We start from the raw sequence: 19,201 nt of genomic DNA, 5'->3' as shown, positions 1-19,201 counted from the left end.
CTCTTTCTAACAATTCCTGTAACTGACTAATTGACCTTGTTTCATCTTTATATCAGTTTAAATAAACCAGTGGGTAAATCAGCATTTGACAGCATGCATAGCTAACAAGTCGTAACAATTCTTTCTTATATGATAATAGTCTACATATACATGGGTAGTCGTAATTGTATTGTATATATTTTCATCGATACAATATCCCATGTAATACACTCAGTATTCATGCATCGTTTAGCAAGGGCAGTAATTCACCCCGGCGAACTTTACACTTCATTTGACATTGCTAAAAGGTTGGGTAATCGGGTGTATTCTTTGTTGGTGTGAATCCCATTGGAAAGACCCACTTTTTTGGCAGGGTCCCCTTGTCTCTATGAATAGGCCTATAACGTATGGTTTGTACATGGCCGACTGCCCGTATTGATTGATTGATTGACTTTATTGTGGACAACTAACTGATTACATGTACCATGGAGTACCTCCATGCATGTACAGACATCGTGTGAACGTTCGCAAATATGCTGAAACCTGGTTTTATTTTGAACTTTTAAAGGCATGAAGAAAATCTTGAAAACTGAATTGACAGGATGGCTTGTTGAAAATTATAGGCCTAATAATACAACAAAATATGATTTATCTTCATCAAAGATTTGAGAGCATTCATACATGCTTGTTCTTAGACTTAGTTTATTAAAAATATTTTATTATCTTCATCTATATACGATTATTGTCATCTCGGTGATATCGACCTTTTCATCATTTTGTAAAATCGTAACATAACGTAAACATTCAATTTTAGACACCAAATGACACATGCTGAGGCATATAATTAGGTCCACAATCAAGGTTTTGCTGATTATCACCTTCTGATTTTATGATCGGGGTCGTTCTCATTTAAAATTTGTTTCCGACAGGAATACATAAACTTCTTGGAAGTTCTTTGCCAATACACTTAACTGTCCAAGAATGATTCCCTAACCCCACCCCTCCATGGTCAGCCGAGGTGAAACGTCCAGCCGGGAGTGTTCCCCCCCCCCCCCACATTCAGTCGGAGGAGAATTAGACCACTCCTCCAGGACCAGGACGCCTCTCTATAAAGGTTCATGCCCCTACATAAATCGGTCGAGGAAAATTTACCCCCCCCCCCAAGCACTAACATGACACATCATTGAAACCAATACATTCTTATGATTTAAATGTTATTCAAATTGGCGAGCGTAGACTGTAAATGATACATCGTGTTTCGCGAGCTCATACAGGGAGAGAGCTGCCATTGACCTGCATTTGAAGTTTGTTTAGCTGTTATCCTACATAGTAAATTCGACCCATGGCCCAATCATTGGGAAGCACTAAACTCAATCCATGAAAATACATGCATGATGGCCTTTACACACGCTATAAAAAAAAAAACATTCTTGTATCGGTCTATTAAAAACTAAAATAACCTAATACATTTGCAATTATTTCACTTCTGCCTGTTCAGTTTTCAGAACTTAACACGGTTCCAAACTGCAATGACACCAAACTTGGTAATGCGATGCTGCCGAAACGACAATTATTAGAAACTGATAAGTTATGATATCCTTGCTTTCTCTACACGAACGATTTCGCAGCCATTTTGGAAGTTGCCCGCACAGTAACCTAGTAACGGCTCAGTGTGACAAAGGTCAAATTTACGAGGCCACAGATGACGCTACACTGCGGGGACTCAGAATCTCGAGAGAGATCATGGTACGAGTTATTTACACAGTTTGAGAAAGCCCGTGTATAGTAGAACAGAGACATTATAAATAGCAACCCACGCTTCTTTACACTCGATAGTGAGTAATGATGCGGAGTAGAATATCGTTTACAGTTGATTATACCGTCACTGACAACAAAAACACTGGGGAATGTGAATTTGTGTTGGAAGTGAAGTTGTTAGCGACATGTGCTATATGCGCGTGAACGCAGACGGTGAAATCCGACCATGTCTGCAGAGTAATAACCTTCCATGATCCGATGACATAGACACTGAATACATACATACAACGGTGGGAGTATGTTTTAGATGTTAGAAACACAAGAGAGGTAAAGGTCATCGGTATATGGCCCTAAAATTGAGCATGTTAAAAGTCTTTAAGATTACGGTGTCTAAGTCAGCGTCAAAAACGCTCTGAACATGCATGGCAGTAAAGTGCTCGTTAAAGTTTGAGCATGAGTGACCATTATTTGAATTTCTAGCATATATATTTGGAAGAAATCCTATTGTCCTTTAACTAGGCTGAGACAGATGGAAGTGATGGGTCTCCTAGCCGCTAATATCTGCCTCCATCCATCCCCACGCCCTCCTAGCCCCTCATTTCTGTCTCAACCCCTCCCCACGCCCTCCTAGCACATAATACCTGCTTCAACTCATCCCCACGCCATCCTAGCCCCCCCCCCCATATTTGCCCCTGTCCCTGTCGACGCCCTCCTCTGTGTCACATAACCCCAGGTGCCATTGATCCGTAACACACAGTTGGCCTATATACTATTCTACCAGCTAAATATACGACACTAGGTATTTCAAAGTACTGTATCCCTCAATATTTGTAATTGGTGGTAATCTAGAACAACTCAATAGCTTCGATAAGAGGTTTCGTTCTCTACAGTAAGCTGCTTATTACATAGGAGCATTGTCTGTTTGTATACTTGAATGAGCTAAACTGATTAAGGGGGGATCACCAACAATCCAACAGAAGCTACAGAATGATGTAGAGAAAATAACCAAGTAGCTTAGTAACATCTAACTTCAATCGACTCCTTTGGTAAGATTTATCAATGACATTGCTTTGCGAAAAGTGTACAGGTATCTTTATATGCAGCCAAACACATAAGAGTCTATTATCACGATTGTATCATTTCTTTCTACGTTTGGGGGAAGGGGTTCCGCTTACAGTGACGTCATCATTTTAATTTGATGTCATTCCTCACTAATAAATCCTGAAAACATAAACAGCGGATATATCGGTACATGTCGTTGGTGAAATGATCAAATGGGTGATCAAAACAGGACTGTGTCAAACAAGAGAAACCGGGTTGGAAAGGGGTGGGGGGGGGGCTAGGGGAGGAAGTTCCATGAATACATGATCATGGAATACATGCAAGGTTTTTTAGCAGAATGTGTACAATAGGGGGGGGGGGCGACAGCTCCATGTTCAGACCAGAAGTCTTTGTTGTTGTTGTCTGTTCACGGTGTTTACAAATAGTCAATAAAGTAAAACGCCGTGCATTGTTATACATAACATAATGGCGGTTATACTGTGTAATTAACCAATGTGATTTTATTTACTCTAATTTGCATCATTTAAAAGCCTGGCAACCGTCGCAGCTAAACAATAGAAAAAAACATTGTATGCTATACGGGGCGAACCTTTGCCCTTAACTATGCAAACTAATATAACATGTACTCAAACTATACACTGTAAATAGTGAATAGATATGCACCATACGCAGTAGATGTGGCAACAAGGTGTATACACTACTTTTGTACCAGAAAGACAAACAATTCAACCGACATAAACAGTATGTAATTGTTCAACGATCGCGTGATGAATAATACAGTATATTCATGTACAATTATACAGCTTACCAATAACGTATTGTGTAGCCATACATAGGTTAGGCATTTTCTTTAAATTCGGGAAAATGTATTTGGAAGAATGATTTATACACTTTAGTTCAAAGATAACAGTTCTATAAAAGAAAAGTCAAAATTTTCCTTAAATTTAAGTACAGTATTTAAGTTGAGTATATCTTCAAATTACAACATATTGCGCTAATAATGCCTCTCTTGTGCAATGGCCGCCTTGCATGATTGTAGGTCATTGGATCATTATTAGTGGATAAATATCCGCCATTGATGTTTGAGTTCATTCAACGTCCAAGAAATGATTACATTTCCGCTTCTAAAAAGTAGTTGCAGCCAGTTTGATTTAAATCATTAATCCGTAAGAAAATATCTTAACACATTAAGCAGTTGCTTATTGGCATTTATTGAACATACATGTTCAAAATCATTTTCTTTTCTAATTTTGATAATTTTGATTTTGGCGTTGTTAAAGTTTATTGTGCCTTCTTGGGATTCAGCCAAGAAAATAACACTGTATACTGACTATAGTGAGGTTGTTGCCACTTCAACTGATATATATATACCTACAATAGCTGGAGTTGTAAATCGGCCGCGATTCAATACGCCTCAATGTTTGGCCTAGATATATCTGATTACATATTAATTATATATGAAACTGATAGAAACTGCACAGTAACGTTTTTCTTAGTTGGGCAGATGGGAATTCACAGACAAGATGCCTATTTCTGGTATATATCTTTTCTACAAAAGCATAATAGTAAAGATTTTACGTTTTACTGATATATATTTACTAAGAGCGACGTGTACATTCAGTCATTGGATCGATATATACGATATGCATATATGTAACAATGTATAGGCTCACAATGACCCCCATTGCCATGGCAGCATTTCATCCAGTATCGTATACGTAAATTAATCATTCACATTCATATGTATAGGCAGCCTATATAACGTTATAATACCAATTTCATTACAACGCAGCTGTTGATCGAAGAGATATATGAGGATGCCCATAACAGCCTATATGCGAAATGGATACAAAACAGTTCTGTTTATATTTACGCAGGGGAAGGGAACTAGTTCATCATGAAAGAGCAGCATCGTACGTGGCAGATAATCAAAGCAGCTTTTTGTTTTTGGTCAGGCAATTTTGATCAAGAAACTACAATAACTAGGCTTGCATTTGATCGAACAAAGACAAGGCTCGTATATATTTGCTTCGTCAAAAGAAAGCCAATTAAAAGCAGCCTTATTCCATTCGGTTCTAAACGTTTAGTCACTCTTAGTCCCAGTATTAAGTTACATGTAAAACACAAATTGGAAAATTGGGAAATTTGAAAGTTTTCGACTTGAACTTAACATACTGTATCTGAAATGAAACTTGCATTGACCATAACGTTATGTTTTTTCTTCTTCTACTTATCAAATAACATCGATAAAATTGGTAAACGTAGGTTTAAAAATGCTGCCATTACACAGTGCTGCATTCATTACAAACAATACGGTATCATACTAATCATTTACCAGTACAGGGAACTTGTATGCGCACGACGAAAAGGTTTAAACACTAATTGTGGCCACGTCGGTTTGGCAGAGTACACAGAAATATGTTTATTAGTCTTATTATTCATACTTTGTTCGGTGAAAATTCGTTATAGCAAGAACGCCCAACCGTCATTACAGTATAGACCTATGCATGGCAACAGAATTATATCTATAAAAAGATAGTACATAATTAGTACTGGTAAGTATATGTCCACTTAAGTTTTGGTGGTATATTTCGATTGTGTTTGGTCTGTCAATATAATCTTTCCATGTGGTGCAATTCACACGAAATGCAAACAAACCAAGTTGGAATTTCTGATTCATCTACATTTCAGGGTCAAGACAGGTCTGGCAAATAGTGACAAATCGCAATCATGACTTATAATCATCTTTCTCTCTCTTTTGAATTTATGGGGAAAGTTTATTATTATCATTATCACCAGATTTAAGTTTAAGATCTTCTACGACTTTTATCAGATTTTCTAGTTCTGCATCTAAATCAACCGTCTCTACTGCAGCTGAGCTCTGCTCCAAGTCCAACAAATCACTTTCGCTATTTGGTAGAATCAAACAGAGGAACGTTTTGCCCGTTTCAGCATCCGTTGGATATAGTGTTATAGGACCGATATGCGTTCCTTCATCGACCCACTTACATAACTTTTGATATGCCGATGGTTCAAAATGACGTAAACTTACTCCTCTTTCTCTCAGTGCTGCTTGAATGTTTATGAAAGATATCTGCCGATCTCTCCTACTTAATTGTGCATCCGTTAGGTTCTGGCCTGGCGGTACCTGCAAAATCAGAGGCTCGTAGCCACTTCTAGGTAATGTACAGTCGGGGTCATCTAGACCTACCACAGGACTCAGTGTGACCTTTGCACATTTTCGAATTAGCGCATGTTTGTTTCGTAGGATTGTCTTTGTCTTTAGTTTGAACTTAAATTCTCCTTCAATGTTGATAGAAACAGCTAAAACGAATTTCAAATCTGGGTTATAACTGTAAGAGAGTTTCGATAATACTTTAGAATCTACCATTTTCATGTTGGAATATGTTAGTTTGTCTTGAGATAAATAAATCGGTCTAGTTACGTCACTATCTAGTCCTTCAACAATAAAACGATATCCCGCATCGGCTGATGGGAAATCTAGAACAACCACTCCCTTCGAACAGGACAGATAGCCTCGCCTCGCCAATCGAGATAATTCGTTCTGTATACCCTGGTTGTATCGGCAGTGAAACAATATTCGCTTACACAAACTATTGAATTGTCCTAAAGGACATTTCTTCTTATGCTTGGGCCAATTTGTCTGTCGACATTCACGCGAACAATAGTACGTATAGCAATGGTGACATGTTTTGTATATCTTCTTCGCATCAACAAGCTGCATCTTTTGACCACATAACCTATTACTACATTTGACAATGATCAATTTATCACAGGATTCGACACCTCTCTCTAATTTGAGCAAATCTTGACGATCTTTTGTTATATTTCGAACAACTAACTTTCCAGGTGAGCCAATTTCACTATCACTCGTGAGCTCTGAAGAATAATGTTCCGAATCAAGCGCCACAGAGTAACAACCAAACGTTGTCGTAAGTTCCGATATTTGAGAAGCGTCTGAAAAGAGACTATCCGACATACTACTGAAAGTTGTTCCGAGCAAATTATTTGACAATTCTTGGTGTACTTTTTTCCGTTTCGTGGGACTCTGTCGCCGCTTATCGCGTTCGTCACAAGAAAACAAAAATTTGCTCTCACTTCTTTGGAGATCTGGACGATCACACTTAGCTTTTGGTGTTGAATAAGTATGGAATAAGTTGTCTACTAAAGAATCATCAAACTTACATACACTTCCATCTTCTTCTTCTTCTTCAGCAAATTGGTTTGAATTTGATGCAGATACTGCTCGCACACGATTTACATTCTCAACACGAGTTTTTATGAAAGTTTCATTTTTACTTTCTTTCCTAGAAAAGTCATGATGGTAAGATACCTTTTGACTCACCTCAGGATAGTAGTCATAATCCTGTTGTTCGTAACGATGTTCACCAAGCCAGTTGCTGCTCGGATTGTAATAAGGCTTGATCCCAGAAGAGAATACTTCATCTTCAGTACCATCATCAACACCATAGTCAGCCTGTCCTCTCTCAAATTGTGAACGAGCATCTGTATGATCACTAGAGGGATAACTGTTATTTACATCATTATTATTTACATTATCAAATGCGTTTACAGGGGTTTCATGAGCAACATCATTCCTGAACATACTCGACGTCAGGCAAAATACGGCCGCACCGCTTTGGGAACGAACAGCAGGGTTAGCTGATGGTCTAGGCTGTTGAGCTACGGTGTTACTACTATCTTCCTCGGCGTTGTTTTTTCTTATCTTTGCTTCATTGTCACATGGTGGTCCCTCGAGTCTAGACAGCCTATCCATTCCTTGTGGTAGAGCTGATGTTGTTACAGGTTCATTCGTTAACGGCAGACCTACTTCGTTTGTTGGGTATTCAGCAGATTCCTCTTGCAGTGATTGCACATGCTCCCGATGTGAATTTTCAGGTGCCCGGTCGTCCGGAAAGTTGTAATTCATCCCCGAAATGTTTGCTTGATTTGGAGAGGGAGACGGGGATGTATTTGGACTCAAACCTTGAGTCTGCAAGTCTAAACTACCAAACGTCCAGTAATCCGGGAGAGAATTTGCTGGTGAGATCCTTCCGTCATCTTCCTTTGAAAAGTCCCGTCTTCGGAAGTTTGCGGCGGTCAAGAAAGGCAACTGGGTTGAGAATTGTTTCCTCTCTCCTGTTGGGGTAGCTGGAGTACTAGCTGTCATGCGTTTAGGTTTATTATAAGTCCAATAACTTGGCAAACTCCGTACATTCCCGCCGCTCAATAACTTATCATATTGTGGAGACTTTCGAAACCAGTCAGGTAATGTCATTCGCTTCAGATTTTCTCTCATACGTTCTAGTTGTTTGTCGATGACGCCACCGTCAGAATTCTTCCATTCCCCTGGAGGGTCCTGTGAGATTACTGGGGCAATCTCAGGTGCATTTGAAGGAGACGACTTTGCAGCAGACAGTGGTTTCTGTTGTGATTTAGCCTGAGAGAAAATCTTGTCATAATTTGGTATGTCAAAGTTCAGACCATCGACGTCGAATACAGGGCAGGGTTTAGCAGATATCCTCTCATCCTTCTTCGCTTGGATTTGAGTAGTCGTTTTGTCTTTTTTAACAGAGGGTGTTCTTACGGGAAACGTCTGCTTCGGAACACTGTCAAGATCTCTGTTCCAACTATTATCAGTTTTCTTTATAAAGTTTCCTGAATTTAAAGGTCTCTCTTTGGCTGCTTCATTGCCTGCGACTGTCTTTCCCGGTTGTGTTTCAGTAACTACAGCACCTCTTTGTTGAACCGGCCTTAAAGATAACTGCGTCGGTATCGATGACCTTTGCTCTTCGGTTTCCTGTGATTGAATTACTGGTGCTTCGATGAGTTGGTCAATATCACTTTGTTTATCAACTTCTTTTGTTGCCCGACAACTATCGTTGTCTTGTTTATCTTCGTTCGTCATTTCTACACCGAGGTTTGTTTCAAGATCGGTAATAACATCTTGTATAGCAGCACGAGCATTACCCTGGATTTTTCTGAATTTTCTCCTCCCTGACCTATCCTTCGGGACTTTAGACGAATGAACTACATCAGTTTGGTCTTTAGATTTATCTATTTCTTCGTCTCCTTCCAAAAGTTCTATTTTCGCCGGCTCATTTCCAGGCATTCGAGGATGTTGTCTGGCTTTGACGTCATCATTTGGTTCACGAGAAACATTCTTTGGCGTTGTGTCATGTGCTTTCAGGTTGTTTGAGTTTGTAGCGTCATTTGCATTCAAAAATTTGGTAGATACCTCATTTGAAGGAGCTTTCGTTATACGATCTTGTAAAAATGAAGGTAAACGTTCTGTGTTTTTGAAATTATTATCCTGTGGCCGAATTTGTGGCTCATTCGCCTCTTTTCTATTGCTGACGACTTCATTGACTGCAACTTTAGAGGGATACTCAATAGTTTGCGGCTGGGCAGTTTCTGACATTATCACTTTCACTGGAACTTTGGAATACTTCAGTTTCACTGTTTCTGGTCGAGGAACTATAGCTCTTATCGCAATGTCTTGGTCCTCTTCGGGCGAGCTTTCTTCCACTACTTCAGCAATCCTGACAACGTCGTCTTCTACTGACTGGATGATTTTCAAAGGTGAAACAACTCTTGTAGGTGACTCATGAACTGTCGACGTTGTTTGATGTGCTTCCCCGTCAGAATCAGTTAAAGTCTCGTCTACAGCTAAAGGTGGAGAATTGATGGGTTGAGGAGTGATGTTGTAAGATGGAGCTTCCCTCTGGACGATAGACGTTTGTCCAACTAGGGCAATGACAAAGCTACGACCTGGAGTTGCAGTTCTGTCTTGTTGTTCTTCCGATTCCTCATCCGTAGAAGTTTCACCATCTTCCTCCATTATAAACGCATCGTTTTCACTAGCGTCTGACGAATCGTTCAATTCAATTTCGTCTTCACTCTTCTCCTGGAAGAAATCTGGCACTGCTTCTCGACGAACGTCATCGGTAACAGGAAACAGGTAATCTGGATCTGAGGTTTTCGTCTGGTTAAGTTCGGTGTCAGGCACAGTTTCTTGAGATGGGTCATCAGTTTGATCTGGCATGTATCGGTCACTGCTGTGTGTCTCTTTCATCTGTTTTGGTGCGTTACCAGTCTCACCTTCCGGGTGTTGAACAAGTGTGGAACTATTGGACAGAGATTCACTCTTTACACCATTACCAACTTCTGCTGTTATACCATCTCGTAAGGAAACACGTTCTGCAGCTGACAACTCCGGTAAGACAGACGAATAAGTGTCAACAGTTCTTTGATCAACCGTAACGTCACCTTCCTCTGCAGAGGAAGTGTACTCATCAGAGCTGTATTCACTGGTGTCATTAGACCAAGGTTCCACCTCTTCGGGTATAGTCTCCAGCCGTTGAAATATTGGTTCCATGGAATAGTCAGGGAAATAAGGTAAAGCAGTATCACCAGCTTCAACATCATCATCGAAATCATCGTCATACTCGTCATATTCGTCTAAGTCTGGAATATACATTGTCCCAGCTCTACTATGGAAGTCAGGAGTACTATTAGTTTGCAAGTCTGAAAAGTGCATGTAATCATTGGTACTCTGATGTGAAGGTTCTCTCGACTGAGAGTATCCTTCGTCATAATCATCATACCCAACAGCATCTGCGGGGTAATACATGGTTCCTCCCTGTGATGAACTAGAATCAATGTCTGGATCTACCTCTGCGTTGTGATAATGATGAGAAATATCTGAATGATATTCATAGCGTGGTTCTCGACTGTATGGTTCATACCGTTGGAAATTCTCGTCGTGATCTATCATATCATCGTCTTGGCCTTGGTAGTTGTTGCCGTATGGGTAATTTAAGTATCGATCAGACTTAGATTCTTGATGAGAGCTTGAAGTCCAAGTATCACCACCATTGGTCATCCGTTCATCTTCCTCCCCTTGCTGGGCAGGTCTTCTCAGTTGTGTTGAGTTATCGTGGGATGGGTTTGCATTGGTGGTGTTATCTTCATCAAATTGTGATACCATCGGAGATTCAGAATAAGCCTTATTGGACGCATAATACTGCCTAGGTTCTGAGGAGTTGTCATCGCTGACTTCGTTTGGTTGACTTTCTGCTGCAGGAACATTGTAATTCTGAGAGTATGATGGTTTGTACCCAAACTTGACGGACTCGTCGGATTCCGTAGGATCGTTTGACTTTGTTTTTGAGAACGATGGGTGGTAAATAGTCTCAACCTCAGGATGATCTATGTTTTTGTGCACGTTCTTCGAGACATCAGAGTATTCAGCAGGAGGAGGAAGGTCAGACGACGGATTAACTTCTTCGAAGGGGAACTCTGATGATTCTGTTTCAAAGGGTTTGATACTTAGAGGTGGCCGTGGTGATGGTATTGGTTTACCTCTCGTTTTGCCAAATCTGTCTCTGTCTCTTACATCTACATGAGGAAGAGTTAGTACAGGAGCATCAGCTGACGGTATTGAAACTGCAATCTCTTCATCTTTGTCACTATTCGGTTCAGTAACAGATGTAACACTTGATTCGGATATACTCAGTGGTGAAATTAGCTCTTCATCCTGCTTATACAGGTCTTTTGTACTACCCACCGTACGAGTTTCAGTTACACGGTTTGGAGCTTCTGCTTGATTTGGTAATGGAATTACTATTCTATTGATCTTTACTCCTCTCAAACAAAAGACAGTTGAAAAAGGTTTCCTTGGTTGACTTTCGTCCTCACTACAATCTGTATTGACTTTCACTTGTTCAGAGTCCGATTCTAGAGTTAAAGGTTCATTAGCCTCACTGTGATCTGCAGTGTTACTCTGAGTTCCTTCGCTCACAGGTTTTAGAAGAGACATCAGCTCCTTGCTTCCACTTGATGACACTTGCTCCTGAAACGTTTCAGACTCTCTATGTAGTTTTTCTGTTTCTTTTGAGATATCTCGGGGCTTTGGTTTAGGAGTTACTTTCGGAGGCAGTCTTTCAGCTGGTTCCCTGACAGGTGCAAATCGATTCGGCCTAAGGTCATCAGTTGCACTGCTTGGCTGATACTTTTCGTCGTTTAAAACCCCGTTTGATGTTCTAATTTGTGCAGTATTCATTTCTTCGCCTGCAACATAAGACTCTGGTTCGTGTCCCGTGATAGGTTCTCTACCATATTCACTGTGGCTGGGTTGTTCATTCACCTCATTTGGATTTTCCTTTCTCACTTTGGGTACAGCTGTGTCTTCGGCTGGAACGTTGGGTGACTTCATACTTTCTCCTTGGTGGACAGCAGCTGAATTTCGACTTTGGATAAGTGTTGGAGTCTTTTGAACAACTGGAGTTGGTGATGTATGTGCACTTACAGGCTTTGATAACATCTGATTAACAGGTTGTGGTTTCTGATCAGCTTTCGTGGACTGCTGGACAGCTACTTTTGGTGGCCGTTTGGGAACAGGTGCTATTGAATGTTGGGCAACATGCAATGGGTTCTGCTCACCTGCAGCTTTTTGTGGCTGTTGAACAGCTATTCTTGTTGGCTGTTGAACTGCTAATTTTGGTGGCTGTCGGACATCAATATTGGATGACAGTTGAGAAACAGGTTTTGTTGAATGTTGGGCAACAGGCTTGGTGTTCTGTTGACCCGCAGGTTGTTTTGGCTGTTGAACAGCAATCTTTGGTGGCATTTGGACAGCAACTTTTGGTGGCTGTCGGATAGCAATTTTTGGGGGCTGTTGGATAGCTATTTTAGGTTTCTGTTTGACAGCTATGTTTGGTTTTTGTTGTACAGCAGGTTTTGCAGGCTGTTTAACAACAGGATTTGAAGTCTGTTGGGCTACCGGCTTTGACCTTTGGATAGCTATTCGTGGTTCCTGTTGAGTAGATGGCTTATTTGGCTTTTGAACAGCTACCCTGGGTTGCCTTTGACTAGCAACTTTAGGTGGTTGCCGGGCAAGGGGCATTGGTGGCTGTTGCGCAGTAGTCTTTGGTTTTTCTTGCTGAATAGCAGATACTCCAAGCTGGCTTGGCTCTTGTTGTTGATGTTGTTGTTGTCGAGAAGATTGTAATTGAACCGGAATGTCTGCTTGCTCTCCTCGAACTGCGCCAAATCTACTTGGTTTTATAGAATTTCGACCATTTTCGCTTTCATCGTCAGAATCTCGGGCAAAGGAATCGTGATCAGATGTGCAATTACTAACATTATCCTCCTGATTCGACTGTTTTTTATATGCTACGTTGGAACGAATAGCACTTGTGTCGGGCACTTTATTAATTTCGGGGGAGCCAATAAAAGACGTTCCCTTTCTTTCGTAACTGTTAGGCAACTGCACAGGTTCAGTAAACATTGTTTCAATTGACCTTGGTTTGACTATTCTCGGTTCTGAGATTTGATGGTTTACGTTTCTGCCATCGGTACCAAAAGAGGTTTCTCTTCTCTGAGGTTTTGCTTGTTCATATGGTGGATCACATATCGCCGTTTCTTTTCCAGATTTTACATTCCATTTAGGGATCTCTACACCGAACGTTGTTTCCTTAGGTTTTTGCTGCAAGGACGATCCAGATTTTCTGGTATCTGACGAACTTTGATGGACAGAAGTTTCACTTGTTAATGGCGGACCAAGATTAGTTTCCTTCAAGGTTGGGGCATGCCTATTACCGTCCTTGGATAAGTCTGTCTCTGTCATCATCACATTTTGTGTAGAAACTGGTCTTGAATATTGCTGCGGTCTATCATATTCATCTTTGCTTCTAAACTGATTATTGTCACTGTTGACGTTGCCACCCCTTACCCTGTAGTCAGTTTTATTTGTTGGTTCGTTACCTAACGATGACGACGAACCCACAGGCAATCCGTGTGCTGATTTGGTTATTGGTTTGTCATAAATGTTTTCATTCCTTCTTGGCCTTTCATGCATCATTGCACGATTCTTAAGGTCTTCGTTTCTTCTCTCTCGTAGGGATTGTCTTTCAGTGTTTCCCGCAGATGAACGACTAAATATACCAGCAGTATCCTTTTCCATGATATGTTCCCTTTCTATCCTCTTGTCCCTCTCCTGTTTTGTCTCTAATCCAGGTTCCCAATAAAAGCAAGTTTCTACTTTTCTTGGGTCAGATAGTTTGCCTGACATATATTCGTCTAATTTCTGACTTTCACCACTAGATTCCCCTTCACCACCAACATTTTCGTTTCTGTAACGACTTTGACTACCATGTGAAAAGACAGAATTATCATCAGAGGAACCTCTTTCGGAATTTTCAATTTGACCAGCTGTCAGTCTTGAATGGTTCTCTTCATAATTTCGGGGTTTATTGTCTGCAGCAGCGGGGCCACTTATTTCAATTGTAGGAGATTTCTTGCTTCTTGACCTATCAAAACTATCAAATTCTATAGGTATTACATTGTGAAAACTTGCTGACCTACGACCCATACCACTTTGTTGCCCTTCGCCATCCATTCTTTTGGGGATGTTTCTTGATGAACCTCCAAAGTGATTCTGTTCTAAGGCTTCTTGTCTATTTCTTACATCATGTCTATCTTTATCATCGTGAACACTTGATGATGTTCTTGGTAATGGCATACGTCTTTGTTGGTGCATATCATCCCAAAAGTCACCCCTCTCGATCTTTCCCGTACTAGATGTTCTTCCTCTATGACCAACGACTTGGAGATTATTCGGTAAACTTCCTGGGTTTCTATATTGATTTCTATTGTATCTTTGTCTAGTACCAGCTCCCTGGGGACCATTTTGAGCATGAAATGGTAGCTGCCGTGGTAAACTTTGTGTACCCCTATTACCGGATTGACGAATGTCTGGGTGCGTTTCATCATACCTGTTGTGTTTTCTAGCTGTGTGGTTATTAGACGGCACAGCATAAATTTGTTTTCGACCACTAGCTCGACCATCTGGAATATCACGGTCATTGCGACTATGTTGGTATGGAGACAAATCAGGTAAACTACTTGGTGATCTATGTTTGCTTGTATTGTTCATAACAACTGGACCTGTGTTACTCCTCTCTCGGGGGTGAAAATTTGATTCCCCTCTGTTAGCCCAATCTGGAGGCCGTTTTCCTCTGAAATTAGGAGGCAAACTACTCCGTCCATGAATCCCACGAACTAATGCTTGATCGGGGAGACTTGTCGGCGAACCCGGTCGTGGACCGGGTTTGCGAAAGCTTCTCCTAAGCTGTTGTGATGAAGATATTGGTAAACTTCTCATGGAATGCCGATCATCATCATCACTGCCTTGGGTTAATTTTACCAACTTTCCCTTTGGTTTCTTTTTTGCCTTCTTTTGTGCTTTCAAATATTCTGCTTCGACAACTTTAGGGTCCCTTACAATGACCACCCTTTTAGCACCAATCTTAGCATAGCGTAATAGATTAGGGTCACTCACCGGTACTTGCAGGACTTTCTGTTTCTTCCCCTTCTTAAAAACTTCCATGTTGCCGTTAGTCTGCACTGTAGAACCACCGAGTTCTGGTCTGGAGTTATTCCACCTTACTTTATCCTCTGGTACGGCACGAATTGCAGTAACACGTTCACTCACACAAGAATCCTCGTCAACAAACTTTACTCGGCGTTCAGTTCCACCAAAAACTGCATAAAACGATGAAACATTATTACTAATACCAACGTCATCACGATCCTCACAACATTGTGCTATATCAAAGTTATCGTATCCACCTCGTTTGTGTGTGTCAAAATTATAACCGTTATTGCTGAGCTTAGAAGTTGTTTCCAAGGCACTAAGATTCGAATAAAAACATTCAGCTTCTATTGAAGAACTTCGTCCATAATTCCTAACAAATAAAGCGTTCCTATTCTCACAGTTATTTACCTTGTCTTCTTCCTTTACTGATCTAACAGTATGAATGTTTTCCTCGGCAAATTTTTCTTCGTTACATGGCTGGTTCCCATTTGCATTTACGCCACACAGTACACTTGTTCGATTATCTGTACGTTTTACACAACACGATTTCAATGGACTTTGCACTGTGCAGCAGTCTAGTGTGTTGGGTGTATTGATTGCTGCACCGTTACTCACGCCTTTTGTTATTCCTCCAAGCGTGTTGTACAAACAGTTCGTCGCGACAGAATTTGTCAATTTGGGCTCTGACTTAGCAGTGGCAGTATGCGAATTTCTATTGTCAATTTCATGATTGACTGTCACAACAGATGAGTGTTTCAGCGTACCTTCGTTCGCAATTTCAAGTTTGTTGTGACGAGAATCTGGAAACTGAAATTCGGCTTTGTAATAGGCGGCGCCCTGTGGTTCACTTTGGTTTCTTATTACAACTTCTCCGCCCTGATTTTCATTATCGACGTCCAAGTTGAATTGATCTATACACCAAGAGTTTTTAATAACTAAGTCGGTATTGCTCGTTTCTTCAGAATCACTTTCTTCCTCGATGCTTTCCAAGGATACTAACGGACGCAGTCGCTTGTTTTTCCTCTTTGATATCAGTATATTAGTATAAGTACGGTTGTCTCGTTTACTCTCTGAACACAAGTCTATATAAGACTCACTCTCTAAAATTTGACGATATTCAACATTTTCGTGTTCTAAATTTTCTGTTTGTAAATTTTGAACGCTTCCACTTTCCACCTCCAAATCGGGTTCAAAACTTTCTGTGCACTTGCGTTTGGTATTTCCTGCGTTTAAAGGGGACACGTCAAATCTTGTAGGAACATGTTTTTCATGTGCGGGACGACTACTTTTGACAATCACTTCTGCATCACAATGATTCAAAATATCACATTTTGTCAAATCGTAACATTCTGCCCGTCGCTTTTCCTTAGAGGTATTTCTTATGACCGTACTGTCTTGCGAAGTGCCCGGGATTGGCAAAGTGGTAGAAACTGACGTCAGAAACCCACGTAATTTATGTTGACTCCCATTGGAAGGCTTTATCACTCCAACTTTAAATATATCATTCCCGAGTGCGACATGAGCCAAATTTGAAAGTACGCCTTCACCAACATTTCCACTTTGTCTCGTTTTATAATTCCGTGAATTCTCTCTTAAAAGTTTTCCCTTCGTGGACAAATCATGAGATTTTTCTTCCTTAGCCTGCTGCGGTGCTAATTCATTTTCTACCTCAGTTTTCTTGGTACCGGGATTCTTAGTTAGACACAAAGCTTGTTGGTTAGGAGTAGTTGAACGAAAATACGCATCCTTATCAATGTGATTGACGCTGCTCAATGCTTTTCCCTTAAAAGAACAGTCAGGGATATCTGTTTGATGATACTTTAAACCATCTTTATCCGTTCCGTTAAAGCCCTTCGAACCGGGAGATGGGACCGGTACAAGAATACCAGGCAAGGAGGAGGGCGTTAGCCTCTTTTGTATCCCACCATCGCACTGGAACGCTTGTTTGGGCACTAACACACGATAAATACCCCCACTGAAAGAAATTAATGGGGTGGGGATATTAAGATGTCCATGGAAATACAAGTCCTTGAAAAATGCTCTCTTCGCATCAGAAACAGGAACCAAAACTCCCGGTAAAGATTCTTTATTTTGAATACCGTCATGCAAGATTGACTCGGATACCGCATAAGGCTGAAGAACTGTACCGTTTAATACCACGAGAAGATTTCCAATTCGCGTACTCCTTGAAGCGGGTGATTCTACGACGATGCTAGGAGGAGCTTTGTGTTTATCTCTAGTAACGTGTGGTAAAGCTTTGGAGTTGGGCTTCTTAGAACGATTTGAAGAGCCATCATCTCGATTTAAAATCTGTACGTTAATAATTTTCTTCCCTAATGCTAACCCAGGTGTTTCGGAAATGATTTTATCTTGCAATTCTTCTTGGCTACGTTTTTTATCAATATCACAATTGAATCTAACTCTTTTGGTTTTATTATCCGCATTATTAAACCTGTGCATAGAATCGTGATCCTTTCGGTCGGAGGATGATGATCTTCCGTTGCCCAGAATTGACGTTACCTTGGCTTTGCTTTGCTTAATATTCTCTCGCTTTGATAATCTGACCTCGCCGTGCTTCTGCGTAGCTATATCACCTATAACATCTCCATCTCTCATTTCAATCTGGTCTCGTCGTACCAAACAGATTCTGTTTTGACTATCATTAACGGAGATATTTATTTTACAATCAGTTTGTTCATCTTCAGCAAGGGAGTTAAATTGATTTCCACGTGGTTGATTACCTTCTTGCTTCGTTGGTATTGGTGAACCGCCGTTCATATTTGTGCTTAGTAATTTATGATGGGGTTGTCCTGACAACGGGATCGTAGGCTTTTTGATGCTACCAGTTTGTAATGCGTAATGAGACTCCTGGCATATGTTTGTCAAGGATGTGCCGTTCATTTCAACCGACGTAGACATGGACAGGTTGGAGATTTTAATCTCCTCTCTTACAGATGATCCTTGAAATGTGTCTCTACTCTTATTCTGTTCGTCTGTTCCCGCAGCTGTTGCAAAATAGTCACACGGTTCAATGCAGTTCTGTTCGGAAATGGGTTTGAAACGAAAGCGATCCAAATTTAAATCCGAGTCATTTGTTTCTGACCTAACTCTAGTCTTATCTAATTGATGTACTAGTTGAACAGGCCGCTGTAGTAGTGTGTGCGCGTTTCCCCCGAATTGTTCCTTGGCGATATTATTACGAACGCTACATTCCAGTACTCCATGCGGCACTGAAGACTGATCGCTTAATAGGAGATCTGGATAACACCCCTGTTTAACATTATGCCGGTCTGTCGCGTCATCACCGAAGCAGTAGTTTAACTCATCTTGTTTAGATAGCAGCGGTGGTGTTCGCAACTCGCTAGGAATCCGCTCGGGCTCTGCTGGGCTTGGAGACTCGTCGGTGTAACCTGACCGCCAAGCTCGCGCGACATCTGAATGAGTGAATTCATCGAAGCGTCGGTTGGGTATTGATCTGGGTTCAAACCTTGCTTCGGTCTCTCTTTTTTGATGATGTCTAAAATCGGTCTCGTTATGGTAACCTTCCTTGACTTTCAATTGGTCAACCGGCATATCGAAATCGTTCACATCTCGAAGGTTGTGTGCGTCAGAAGTATCCGAAGTGAAAGGGATATTATCTGAGAAAGAATGAGGTAATATTCGGTCATCGTTGGCCCAATTATTAAATATGTGCCAGTCATAAGCAATGCATCTTTCGAGCTCATCATCCGATACGGTATTGTCGACATCTGAGGTTTCTGTACCCCACGTATCGGCAAAAATGCGGTCCAATTGCCTCGAGTCGTAATTCAATTGTTCTTGAGCATGTCTTATTTGCGCCGAAAATTCCTCCGAACGGTTAAAAGATTGGCAAATTTTTCGAACGAGAACTCCAGAAAATGCTACAACAAATAATCCGACTGGTATGAAGACGGCTGGAGAGATGGACTCTTCTAGTTCATCTGGAATGATCGAGTCCGTGTCCATTTTGCTTCGAAAATC

General features: G+C 40.9%; 2 protein-coding genes across 3 annotated transcripts in view; both read right to left on the bottom strand.

Annotated features, from left to right (window-relative positions):
• Positions 1–19,201, bottom strand: part of LOC139964026 (uncharacterized) — a 23,626-nt gene extending 4,425 nt beyond the window's left edge. Inside the window, exon 1 of one of the 2 annotated variants that reach the window (XM_071965327.1) lies at positions 7,154–19,201. In XM_071965327.1, the coding sequence (XP_071821428.1) occupies positions 7,154–19,186 (12,033 nt within the window). In that variant the 5' untranslated portion in view covers positions 19,187–19,201. The remainder of the gene's footprint in view (positions 1–7,153) is intronic. The other variant, XM_071965328.1, reaches the window with a different exon arrangement.
• LOC139964035 (apical junction component 1 homolog) lies at positions 3,133–7,147 on the bottom strand. Its single transcript, XM_071965344.1, has one exon. The coding sequence runs from the start codon at positions 6,797–6,799 to the stop codon at positions 5,564–5,566; it is 1,236 nt and encodes a 411-aa protein (XP_071821445.1). The 5' UTR covers positions 6,800–7,147; the 3' UTR covers positions 3,133–5,563.

Source organism: Apostichopus japonicus, chromosome 22 (genome assembly GCF_037975245.1).
Source record: "Apostichopus japonicus isolate 1M-3 chromosome 22, ASM3797524v1, whole genome shotgun sequence".
Taxonomy (NCBI): Eukaryota; Metazoa; Echinodermata; class Holothuroidea; order Aspidochirotida; family Stichopodidae; genus Apostichopus; species Apostichopus japonicus.
This window is presented reverse-complemented; position numbering and strand designations above follow the sequence as displayed.